Source organism: Bos indicus, chromosome 4 (genome assembly GCF_029378745.1).
Source record: "Bos indicus isolate NIAB-ARS_2022 breed Sahiwal x Tharparkar chromosome 4, NIAB-ARS_B.indTharparkar_mat_pri_1.0, whole genome shotgun sequence".
Lineage (NCBI taxonomy): Eukaryota > Metazoa > Chordata > Mammalia > Artiodactyla > Bovidae > Bos > Bos indicus.
The window spans coordinates 49,925,179-49,938,944 of NC_091763.1; the positions used below are offsets into that span (position 1 = coordinate 49,925,179).

A 13,766-nucleotide genomic window follows, 5' to 3' on the forward strand; every position below is an offset into this window, starting at 1 on the left:
AGGTTGGAATTCCATTTGTATATTAACCTAATATATACTCACGAGGCACATGAAGTTTCTTTAAAAAAATCTATGGGGGGAAATGCCATAGCTTCCCTTAAATCCCTAGATTAGATTACCCCTATAATAATTCTTTATCTTTAGTCCCAGTCTTTCACGTTCTTAAATTTTTGTTTTATTTTACTTGATACAGAAAAGCTCCATCATTCACATTCTGTATCTTCATAAAATGACCCAATATATAAGGAATCAATATAATCTATTAACAGCAGTTCCTAAGAAAACTTTTCCCTTAATGAAGGGCCTTCATAATATTCTATTCACCTGACCTTCAATTGCATATAGGTGTTATATATAAGTGAAGTTGCTCAGTCATGTCCAACTCTTTGCGACCCCATGGACTGTAGCCTACCAGGCTCCTCTGTCCATGGGATTTTCCAGGCAAGAGTACTGGAGTGGGTTGCCATTTCCTTCTCCAGGGGATCTTCCCAACCCAGGGATCGAACCCGGGTCTCCTGCATTGTAGACAGACACTTTACCGTCTGAGCCACCAGGGAAGCCCATAGGTGTTATATTTAAGAGACTCTAAACTTACCTTAGGACACTTGGGGTTTCTTGCTGTTTCAATCATTAGTGAAGATCCCATCCTGTCCCTTTATTAAAGGAGAAGAATTAAATTATATCAAAATGATTTATTTCCCAATATCAGGGAACATACACTATGCAGTTCCTGTTATGTGGGACAAAAAGAAAAATCTCCTCTAGGAAGCTTACAATCCAACTAATGCACATAAAACAATACATAGCTACCTATTAACCTCCAATTCAAACTACAAGTATCTGCAATTCTGCAGGAGGTTGTGTGTCTGTGGGGAGGGGTCAATACAGGCTTTCTTATTTAGGAAAGATGGATGGAGGTATAGCTTGACAAGGACACCACTGATGGCAAGAAAACACATTAAAAGCCAGAACATATACAGAGTAAAGGCACAGAGGCAGAACAAATTTGTTGTTTTCAGGGTCCTCCTGATAGGATAAAGGAACTGTGCTGAAATAAGAGTGCTGAACTATGACAGGCTATATACAGAACAGTCTAAAAACCACATCAAGACAGACTTCAAACCTGTTTTAGCAATACAGAGCCTATGCCACCCCCCAAAAATGCTTTTTAAACCATCTGAACTGACATGTGAATTACTGCAACATTATAGGAATTACCCTTGGGCAGCAATTTTCACAACTCCATTACAAGGAAATTTTATTCAGTGCTGATTTTTTTTTCCAGACTTAAAAATTATGTATTTTTCCCCTGTACTAAATATAAAGAATGTTTTTTTTTTTCAACTTGCCTCAATAAGGAAAAATGCCTTTCTAACAACATTTTTTTCAAAAAGTACTTACATTTCTCAACTAGATTATTAGTGAATTTCACATATTTACAAATTAGGTAGCAATATACCCTTTATTCGGAGAAGGCAACGGCACCCCACTCCATACTCTTGCCTGGAAAATCCCATGGATGGAGGAGCCTGGTAGGCTGCAGTCCATGGGGTCGCTAAGAGTCGGACATGACTGAGCGACTTCACTTTCACTTTTCACATTCATGCACTGGAGCAGGAAATGGCAACCCACTCCAGTGTTCTTGCCTGGAGAATCCCAGGGACAGGGGAGCCTGGTGGGCTGCCATCTATGGGGTCGCACAGAGTCAGACACGACTGAAGTGACTCAGAAGCAGCAGCAGCGTACCCTTATTATCTTTTATAAACACAATGTAAAATGCTTTCTATAAAGGACAAGATCTTTGTCTTCCCCAACCAGATCTGCATGTTTCTTCTGCCTGAAGATCAAGGCAATTTTGTTCTCCTAAGGGTCTTTCACTTTATCTTCTCATAGAAATCTTCTGTAAAATTGGGACAGAGATCCTGGGAGTATGCTACTTTCACATTTTAAGCAAAGGTCACATTTATTTTTTTGTTTAAGGCTTAATTTTATAAAGAGCTAAAATGTTTTAGTGAATTGTTATGAATATAAATTTGAAGAGAAAATCGAAACATTAATTGTTTATTTTGGAGAAATGTTAAAATAAAATAAAACATTCCCAGATTCTACTGATGTTGTAATTAAAAAGTGTTCATTAAGTAACACAAAATCATTATCCCAGGGAAAAAAGAATATAAATATGTTCTCAATAAACAATGAGAGGAAAAAAAAAATGACTCAAAAGGCCACGGAATGGACATGGTAGAGCATTAACAGCAAGGCCTTCACTGAATTTTCCAATCTTCTCTTTCTCATTTCCATACACTTGTATGCAGTCCCTTTCCACACAGATCCTGGGTGTGAGTGCTTTTGGTCAACAGGGCATCAGCAAACATGTCATTAAACTAAGGTTTGGTGAGTCCTCATGCTCTGTGCTTGCCCTGATGGAATTCTGAGACTGCCACAGTGGGATAAAGCCCAGGATGAGGAAGACCAGCTGTCCCGGCCATCTCAGCTGAGCTGCCCACTGGCTGCCAGCAGCCATGAGTGAGTTTAAACCACAGAATCATCAGACTTAATCATGACCTAAAAAAAACAAATTTAAACTTTAGGACTAGAAAATAATATAAAGATTTGCCTGATTTCGAGGTAGAAAACATTTTCTAAATATCAAAGTTCAAAATTAAAGGAAAAGATCTGACTACATGAAAATTTTAAGCTCACATTAAAAAATACTGTTAATTAAAAAGCACATTTTCAACATATCAACAAATGATTAGTATATTTATAATATAGTGCACAAAGCCCCAGTAGGAAAATGAGCAAGTACTACACTCTTGAAATCTGCACACTAAAAAGAAATTTTGAAAAAATGTTCAAATTTATCAATAACCAACGTGATGCCAACTGGAAATACCAGTTTAAAAACCTCTAAAACTGACAAAGTTTTAAAAATTAAAATGCTTGGTGTTAAGTATTTCATGAAATGGAAACACAAATTGATTCTGGTGGCTAAGCTGGGACAACTGATTTAAAGATCAATTCAGGTATACACATATATCTATCTTTAAAAGATTCTTAAAACATGTAAACTCTCTGGCCCAAAAAATTTCACCAAAGAAGTTTATCTTAAAATCATAACCAGAGATTTAAGTAGAGATGCAGGGTATCCACCAAAACTTTATTTTAGGTGCAAAAATATCTGAAATATCCTCTTTTTTTCACTAGGAAATATGTTAAAAAACAGTACATCCATAAAATGGACTGTGAACAATCATTAAAACATGTCTCAAAAAATATCTAATGACACAGGAAACCAATAAAAATAAAATACTAAGTGAAAATGTATATGCATTATCATCCTAATTTTATAAATGGTATGAATACAAATGCATACTCACAACCTCACACACACATACACTTATTTATCTCTAAGAAATTCTAGAAAAATGTACATCACCATGTTAATAGTGATTTTGGTCTCTGCAGAACTATACATTTTCACTATTTTCTTTATATATTTTTGATTTCATATTTAATAATTACTTTAGAAAAATATCAGTATTGACCAAATAATTATGCCTCTTATAAACTGACCTACTGATATATTCTGAAGTGTGGGCAGAAATAAACTTTCCTACAACAGCACTATTCATAATTACAAAAAAATCAGAAACATAAAACATAAAATCATAAATCTTAACATTAGGTTAAGAAAATATGGCATCACCCTGCAGAATGCAGCCGAGTCTTTTTAAAAATATGTCAAGGGATTTTAATAAAGTTGAAAAAAGTGAAAAAGATAGAAAACTGTAATTACAATATAACTTCCACCATATAAAATATATATGAAAATATGTATCATCTAGGGGAAAAAATTAGAAAATATAAGGTCCTTGGCTCTGAATTTAAGACTGTGGGTGATTTTAAGTTTCTACTTTATGCTTATATTTTTAAAGTGAGTATAATGGCTTTACAGTATTTTGGGGAAAATGTTTAAAAATTATTAAATCTTTTAGAACAATATCTGTTAATGACTTGAGAAAGGCTAATACTACTATGCCTTTTTAAATAAGGCCGGTGAGCACCTGTGGATTCTGGTACCCTGAGAGTTCCTGGAACCAATATCCTGCAGATGCCTAGGGGAAACTGTTTGTGAAGGAGAAACAACAGGAGGCAAACGTGTCCTACACACAATGTTGTCGCAACTTTTAAAAAGGTGACTGCAATTTTTACATACCAATCTCACACATGTGAGCCCAACAAAGCAGTAAATAGAATACACTTCACCAAAATATTAACAGTGGTTATTTCTAATGAAGGAGATCAACAATTGAGTATTTACATTTTTCTGCTTTGTTTAAATACAAGACATTTTTTAAAAGAATAAATACAACTTACTTCAGAATGTTTTCCCATGTTTGACTGTCATAAAATGCATGGCTCCAACTCATTTTGACTGTTCCAACAATGACATTTTGTGAAAACACATCTGATCCTAATTTTCGATAAAGTTCCTCACATTCATCCAGAGGCATATGAAACAATCCCAACATGAAGGCTAATATAGCACCTGAAAGAAAGAATCTTTAGTTTTTATCAGCACGACCATTATAGTACTTATAAGACCTTCTGAGTCACAGACCTGGTTAAAATTACAGCTTTCATACTTTTTGACTGTATCACTTGAGACAAACCTCTTAACCTCCCAGAGCTCTCATCTTGTTCATCTATAAAATAAGGAAAATTACAATAACTAAAATTTATACATTATTGTAACACTGGGATAACACATGTAAATGGAATTACCAGGCCTCAATGAAGATTCAACAAATACTAACCACTGATGATAATTTTAAAATATATACAAAAGTGTTATTTTACATTAAATAACATATAATTAAGATACTGTGGTAGGTAATGTCCTTTCTAATCTTAATTCCTTAGTTTTAATCACAGAATACAGTATATTTGACAACTTATCAATTCATTAATATAATTACACCTTCATGTTGGTCCCAGGAACTCACATAACAAAGAAATTAGGTCTCTGGGATGTCTTTTTAAACAGCTGATTTAATACCCTAGCTGCAACTGATATCACACACTGCCATCTAGTGTACCGAACTGGCATAACCCTGAACTAAGGAGGAAAAGGGGCGAAGAATGCTTTGGGGGATGCAGAGAGGGTGGGAGGGGCAAAGATCTGTATGGCAATGCTGCTTACAAAAAGAAACAAAAACAGTAAATCATTATTATAATGCATTTTAAATATTGTATGTGTTTTTTAAGTCTTATTCTAGTAAAAGAAGTCTTCAGCTTGTTTTAAAATTCACTGTATGCTATAACTATGTAACAAATTGTTATTTGTCAAGTTTCAGAAAATGTTTACACTAGAAATAACTTGCCCCCAAAATTAAGTTGCTTATAAGGAAAGCTACTATAAAGATAAAGATATTTAAAAAAAAATTGAATTTTATTGTACAGGTAGAAAAAAAGAACAACAGGGATGTTAACCTTAAATTAAATATGTATTTTTAACTTTATAAAAACTATATGTGCAAACAAAAATTTCACATTAGAATATACAAAATGAAAAAGAAAGGAAAATTATGAGAACTGTAAGTTAAGGTTAACATAATCAAGAAGACACAGTGGAAAAGATACACTGCTAAGTGCAGAAATGCGCCTATCACACAAGATACTCTACTCCATGGATGAATCTCTGATTTAAATCCCGCTTATTGAGCATCCACCTACTAACCAGGGTGCCTGTAGATACATTTAAAGGTATGAATCTAGGACCATTCCAAATATTAACAGAAATGGCCAGGATAACAGCTTCAGGAAAAAAATTCCAAGAACATTTGCCCTGGGAAAGGTCTCTTCAAGAAAAGTTTCCATAGTTACATCTATTGGGTATATAAGTATTATTCTCCTATCCTGAGAGTGAGTCACAATGCATTTTTAACATACTAGAACATCTAAGAAGTGCGTCTGTAAAGAAAACTGTTTGACTTTCTTTGTTATGTGTTAGTTCAGTCATGTCTGACTCTTGAGACCCCATAGACTGCAGCCCGCCAGGGTCCTCTGTCCATGGGATTTTCCAGGCAAGAATACTGGAGTGAGTTGTCACGCCCTCCCCCAGGGAAGCTCCCCGACCCAGGGATCGAAGCTGGGTCTCCTACATTGCAAGCACATTCTTTACCATTTGAGCCACCAGGGAAACCCCTTAACCTTCTTTAACCCAGGTTTTTCAAAATTTGCTATCATCTGAGGAATCACTGTTCAGTGGAACATCACAAGAATCACCACTCCTTATGCTTCTGAAATTATCCCCACAACCATTATTGAGTTTTCAAAATGGAGCATAAACTAACATGCCCTTTGGGAATATGTCATACTTGATCCAGATAATACAGAGAAATCATTTGGCTTTGATGCTGGTAGCCTTTAGGATTACTATCATAATTCTAAAAAATGAGAAAAAAATAGAAAAAAATTATTATGATAAACTAATGTAAAGTAAGGAATTATCAGGTAAAGCAGTAAAATATACAGCAGGGATCTGTAATGCTAATAGTCCTTGAGCGTTACCTGGGCAGTAAGCAATGCGGATGGTGACTGCAGCCATGAAATTAAAAGACGCTTACTCCTTGGAAGGAAAGTTATGACCAACCTAGATAGCATATTCAAAAGCAGAGACATTACTTTGCCAACAAAGGTTCATCTAGTCAAGGCTATGGTTTTTCCTGTGGTCATGTATGGATGTGAGAGTTGGACTGTGAAGAAGGCTGAGCGCCGAAGAATTGATGCTTTTGAACTGTGGTGTTGGAGAAGACTCTTGAGAGTCCTTGGACTGCAAGGAGATCCAACCAGTCCATTCTGAAGGAGATCAGCCCTGGGATTTCTTTGGAAGGAATGATGCTAAAGCTGAAACTCCAGTACTTTGGCCACCTCATGCGAAGAGCTGACTCATTGGAAAAGACTCTGATGCTGGGAGGGATTGGGGGCAGGAGGAGAAGGGGACGACAGAGGATGAGACGGCTGGATGGCCTCACTGACTCGATGGACGTGAGTTTGAGTGAACTCCGGGAGTTGGTGATGGACAGGGAGGCCTGGCGTGCTGCGATTCATGGGGTCGCAAAGAGTCAGACACGACTGAGCGACTGAACTCAACTGAAGCAATAGGTAGGGCACCCTGAGAAGCTTCCTGTGCACACAGGAGAGTAGGTGTGGGGGTGGGTGGCGGTGATACACGGGTGAGAGAGCTGATATAGGAAACAGAAAAACAAACGGAAAGCAAAACAAACCCTCATCTGATAGTGAGTCAGTGAAAAACTAGAAAATTATTCAGAAACAATTATACTCTAACTTGCCAATTTCTTCCATATAAATATGAAACTGAAATTTTAAATGTACATCAGTTAGGAATATGCGAGTAGCAAAAGTATCCCTCTGTGAGGAAACTGCTTCTTATATCCTTTTTTATCTAGTTGTCTGAAATCAAAACTTAAACAGATAAATGTGAGAATCCGTTTAAAAGATTTCCTCACAGAGGGACACTTTCCAAAAGAAAGCAAAATCTTATCCATCCTTGATGTTCTATTGGTTCGAGTACAATTTTGAATACCCACCATCTTGTGGGCTTCGCCAGTAACTCAGACGTAAAGAATTCACCTACAATCCAGGAGACCCAGGTTTGATTCCTGGGTCAGGAAGATCCCCTGGAGAAAACAATGGCAAGCTACTCTAGTATTCCTGCCTGGAGAATCCCATGGACAGAGGAGCCTGGCGGGCTACAGTCCATGGGGTTGCAAAGAATTGGACATGACTGAGCAACTAACACTCACTTTTTCACCATTTTGTTACTTTTCGTAAGGCAATTAATTTACAAATTGTTCTTGTCACTGTGGCTTATTTAAAACAGAAAAGCACACTAAAATCTATTTCTGAATGTTAACTTATTTCCAATAAGCATTTTTAAAAGTTAAGCAAATTAAAGGACTATTCAGTATCAAAATATGAAACTAACATCCATCATTTCAGGAAATGACCATGATCTTAATCATGAGAGTTTAATGTTCTTTTGCTTAATGCACTGCTGGGATGCACCACTTCCATATAATAACAGCAATTACCTGTGCTTACACCACAAATGTAATCAAAGAGTTGATGAACTGGCTTCTGAGTAAGTTCAACTAATTTTCGTAGTGTCTGAAGAGCAACCACACCCCTGTAGGAAAAATAAAAGGCAAAAATGAGAAGTCCTGTTTTAAGGAAAGCTAATCTATTTACTAAAACAATCCCTGGTTTTCTAGTTTATATGCTAATATGAAAACTAGCCAAAGGTTTCTGGATTGCTTTTGAAAATACAGTATCTAAGTAATGGTACTGAAACCTGGGTTACAGCAGCAGATTTTGAATTTACACTGCTGCTGCTGCTAAGTTGCTTCAGTCGTGTCCGACTCTGTGCGACCCCATAGACAGCAGCCCACCAGGCTCCGCCATCCCTGGGATTCTCTAGGCAAGAACACAGGAGTGGGTTGTCATTTCCTTCTCCAATGCATGAAAGTGAAAAGTGAAAGTGAAGTCGCTCAGTCGGGTCCGACTCTTAGCGACCTATGGACTGCAGCCCACCAAGCTCCTCCGTCCATGGGATTTTCCAGGCAAGAGTACTCGAGTGGGGTGCCATTTACACTAGTATCTCTTTAAATAAGACAATGAAGAGAAGATATGGCAATATAAGGTATTTTAGCAGACACTACAACTCTGGAAATTGCTTAAACTCTGTATTCACTGGTTTGGGGATGTCATGAATTGGTTTCTCCACTTACCAACATGGTTGGTAAACCTATGCTTCTACACATTTCATTTTCTGTAATTCATCAGTCATATTTTTAAGCTCTCTTTTATTCATTTTTTTAAAACTCTCAACTATCTCAAGACAAGGTTCTGCACTAAGGAGGTATTAATTTACGCTGCTGACTTTGTTCATTTCTGAATCCTCACCAAAGGTAGCAAGTAGCTTCAAATGTGAAAGATGGAACAGCCTAGGAGATGCGGGCCAATTCAGGGTGTGTGTAACAGGTGGACAATCCTTAATATTGGAGGATATACATACACAATGAAAAGTTTTCATCTCAATACAAGGTGTGGAGCAGAGAACACTGTATTAATCAGGTACCATAAAATAAAATTTAGTGTCAAATTGTGTTTTGATATTGCAAGCACAAAGTCACTAGAAAATATTGTATTATTAAAATAGAAAATGAAAGACTATTATTAATTGTAAAAATAATGTAAATTCGAAGACAGCTGATAAGACATCATTTATGAGAGACACACTGCAGATTTAATGTGCCTTTAATGTGAGACATGAAGAATTAAAGATCATGCCAGATAAAATATATTTAAGTGTGCCCTCCATTATCTTATGAAAAGGAAAATAAAACATGCACACACACACATGCGCGCATATATATATATTCATACAGAAAAAACATTTGAAGAAATAAATCAAAATAGTAAAAATAATCTTGGATACGTGAGATATATTATGTTTGGCTTGTTTCTCTTTGTATTTTTTTTCTCCCAAGTTTTACTTGTATAAGCCAGAAAAAAACTGTTTTTAAAATGCAGTATTCATAAAGTAATTCTGGACAATTTAAAAATCAGTATTATTTCTAGGTCGAGTCTATGTTTAATGCTGTACCAGGTAGAACGAGTAAGAAGGGTTCCTTTTCTCATGAGGCTTCTTATCTTACTCATTCTGTACAAATTTCCCATCCTCGCTGCTTTCTCATAGTCCCCTAAACCAGGGTCTCCCAACAGCACATCACTGACATTTGGGCAAGATGTTCCTCTGCTGTAGGAACTATGCCAGGCATTGCAGGGTATTTAGCACCAACTGTTCTCTTCTAAATTGACTAATAAAACGAAATCAAATACTCTTTGGTCACAAACCTCTTTTCACTCTATAGATCCCTCACTCTAAACAGACATTTGAATGCTCTTTAAGGTTCTTATTTCAGAACTCAACTCAAATGTTATTTCTTCAAAAACTTACAGTCATGATCACTCTTTCAAACAGCACTGTTACACTCTATCCTTTCACTCTGCCTTATTTTTCTTCATAGCACACATTATACATTTCTGTTTTTCTAGTTGTTATCTCTTAAAGGAAGAGTAGAGATGGCAGGGAAGTAGAACACAAGCTAGAAATTTTAGGGGGAAAAGATTTATAAAACCAAGCCAAAGTGTCTAGCCAACAAATAATAAGGAACTACACAATTAGCAAGCATGGATGGATTGCCAGTAGTAAGAAAGGAGTCAGATGGTGAAACTGGTGAATTTTACCAACTGGTGAAAGGAGATGGTGAAATCTCCTTCTGAGCTAAGAATGCATTAAATATTTCTTGTGTATACCAGAACTGGTGTCTACAAGATGTAGGGAGTCAGGAAGTTACTGATATAGGCTCCTTTTCTAACAATCACCTTATTACTAGGTGACTAATATATATAGGTAAGATACACACAATAAAAGAAAGGTAACATTACATAACACTGCCAAAATTTTAAGAGAATCATTGTTGACAAACTGTCCTAAACTACCAAAAATGTCTGAGAAGGTAAACTAAAACATAAGACTAGGTCACATTAAAATAACAGGAAATTCAGGTATATGTTAAAAGAAGTTCTTAAAGTTCTTAGATTGATAAATCAGTAATCGAGAAAAACAATTTCATGTTTTACTTTAGAATTTGGTTTTATAATGTCATAATTATACTCAATCAGTTTAAAAAATTCTTACAATTGATCTGATCTACAGGTATTTTTTTTCAACTGATGTATAATTGCACACCACACTGTTCTAGTTTCCCATGTACAATGCAATGATTCAACATCTGTATGCACTGCAAAATGACCGCCCCATCTGTCACCATAGAAAGTATAACATTTTTTCCTTGTGATGAGAACATTCAAGATTTACTTTTTAAAGCAACTTTCAAATTTGCAAATACAATATTATTAACTACAGTTCCTATGCTGTACACTACATCCCCATGATTTACCTATTTCATAATTGGAAATTTGTACCTTTCACTTCTCTTCACTCATTTCACCCACCCTCCAACCTCCCTTCCATAGGGCAACCACCAAGCTCTTCTCTGAGTCTTTGAGTTTTCTCTTGCTTTGTTTTTGTTTCTTATATTTCATATATAAGATCATACAGTATTTGTCTTTCCCTGTCTGACTTATTTCACTTAGCAAAATAACCTCAAGTTCTACCTATGCTATCACAAATGACATTTCATTCATTTTTATGGCTAAGTAGTATTCCTGTGTGTGTGTATACACATATCCCTTACATATTCTTTACCCATTCATCAATGGACACAGATTGTTTCTACATCTTGGCTACTGTAAATAATGTTGTAACAAACAAAGGTACATATATATCTTTTCAAATTAGTGTCTTCATTTTCTTCTGATCAATACTCAGAAAATGAAATTGTTGGATAATATGGTAGTTCTGTTTTTATTATTTAGGATCTATAGGTTTAAAAAGACTATTTTGCTAATACACTAGTGGACAGAGACAAGAGTCTTATAGTCACCAAGGGGGTGAGGGTTGGGGAGGGATGGAGTGGGAGTTTGAGGTTAGCAGATATAAGCTATTATATACAGAATGGATACACAACAAAGTCCTACTGAACAGCACAGAGAACTCTCTTCAATATTCTACAATAAACCATAATGGAAAAGAATATATTATAAAAAGAATGTATGTATGTATAACTGCATCAACTTTGTTATACAGCAAAAATTAAAACAATACTGCAAATCAACTAACTTCATTAAAAAGAATTTTTTAAAAATCATTTTTCTAGCTTTACCTGGTTCCTCCACCATCAATTGAGAGAATCCGGATTCCTCGTCCTTTCACTGGATCCACATAGCCAATTAACGCCAAAATTTCTCTAACTGCAGCCTGTAGAGTTTCATCCTTAATTTGTCGCAGTCGTAGTAAATAAGGAATAATTTTTTCCTATATTGAAAGTAAAGACATTTTGCTGCTTTTGTCACAAGAGTGAAAATATATGATTGTTTTAAATCAACACATGTAGATCATCTCATGTAACCAGAATGCCAGTGTTTATTACTTTCTCAGTAATCTTAAATGATAGACTAGCTTTTCACATATTATTGTCAACTAATATCTAGGATGTATTTTTCCTAATATCCAGGCCAAAAAGTAACTTCAATATAAATATTTTTTAAAAGGTTCAGTGCTTAAAAATTGGAGAAAATGCCATTTGCTTAACACATATTTACAAAGTACTGTCACAACAAAAGATTAATGTCATATAGTTCATACAATATTTTGTCCGAATCCTAAAGAAGACGAAATTGCTTCATTGTAATTATTGGAAATTAAACTTGTTATTAACAGAAAAAAATAAACCATCTCATGTATACCGCATATGGAATACAAGGGTAGCTCACTGTGAAATATGAACAACTGTTAATAAATAAAATTAAGGTAGAAGGTAAAGGGTGATCATTATAAACAAGTAATTAGTTTAAACAAACTTGGGACCTCAAGATTCTAAGCATTCAACTTCATATTGTTGATCAGGCAGGAGATTAAATAAATCCTAGGAAAATTCTGAAAGAGATGGGAATACCAGACCACCTGATCTGCCTCTTGAGAAATCTGTATGCAGGTCAGGAAGCAACGGTTAGAACTGGACATGGAACAACAGACTGGTTCCAAATAGGAAAAGGAGTACGTCAAGGCTGTATACTGTCACCCTGCTTATTTAACTTATATGCAGAGTACATCATGAGAAATGCTGGGCTGGAAGAAGCACAAGCTGGAATCAAGACTGCCGGGAGAAATATCCACAAACTCAAATATGCAGATGACACCACCTTTATGGCAGAAAGTGAAGAGGAACTCAAAAGCCTCTTGATGAAAGTGAAAGTGGAGAGTGAAAAGGTTGGCTTAAAGCTCAACATTCAGAAAACGAAGATCATGGCATCCGGTCCCATCACTTCATGGGAAATAGATGGGGAAACAGTGGAAACAGTGTCAGACTTTATTTTCCTGAGCTCCAAAATCACTGTGGATGGTGACTGCAGCCATGAAATTAAAAAAACGCTTACTCCTTGGAAGGAAAGTTATGACCAACCTAGACAGCATATTCAAAAGCAGAGACATTACTCTGCCAACAAAGGCTATGGTTTTTCCTGTGGTCGTGTATGGATGTGAGAGTTGGACTGTGAAGAAGGCTGAGCGCCAAAGAATTGATGCTTTTGAACTGTGGTATTGGATAAGACTCTTGAGAGTCCCTTGGACTGCAAGGAGATCCAACCAGTCCATTCTAAAAGAGATCAGCCCTGGGTGTTCTTTTGAAGGAATGACGCTCAAGCCGAAACTCCAGTACTTTGACCACCTCATGCGAAGAGTTGACTCATTGGAAAAGACTCTGATGCTGGGAGGGATTGGGGGCAGGAGGAGAAGGGGACAACAGAGGATGAGATGGCTGGATGGCATCACTGACTCGATGGACGTGAGTCTGAGTGAACTCCAGGAGTTGGTGATGGACAGGGAGGCCTGGCGTGCTGCGATTCACGGGGTCGCAAAGAGTCGGACACGACTGAGTGACTGAACTGAACTAAGGGGTTCTATGTTGAGTTTTCCTGAGCTTCTCTAGCTATTATACACAGAAGCATCTTATCTTGTCAGCTCCCCAAGTTTAAGAGAACAACTGAGTCAC

The 13,766-nt window shown here is 36.4% G+C and overlaps 1 protein-coding gene across 3 annotated transcripts in view; it reads right to left on the minus strand.

Moving 5' to 3' along the window:
- PNPLA8 (patatin like phospholipase domain containing 8) overlaps positions 1–13,766 on the minus strand; it is a 50,413-nt gene that overhangs the window by 14,279 nt on the left and 22,368 nt on the right. For all 3 annotated transcript variants that reach the window (XM_019958703.2, XM_019958704.2, XM_070787782.1), the window contains 4 exons: positions 11,880–12,031; positions 8,121–8,215; positions 4,381–4,552; positions 596–653 (listed from right to left, as the gene is read on the minus strand). In XM_019958703.2, coding sequence (XP_019814262.2) covers positions 596–653; positions 4,381–4,552; positions 8,121–8,215; positions 11,880–12,031 — 477 coding nt within the window. The remainder of the gene's footprint in view (positions 1–595; positions 654–4,380; positions 4,553–8,120; positions 8,216–11,879; positions 12,032–13,766) is intronic.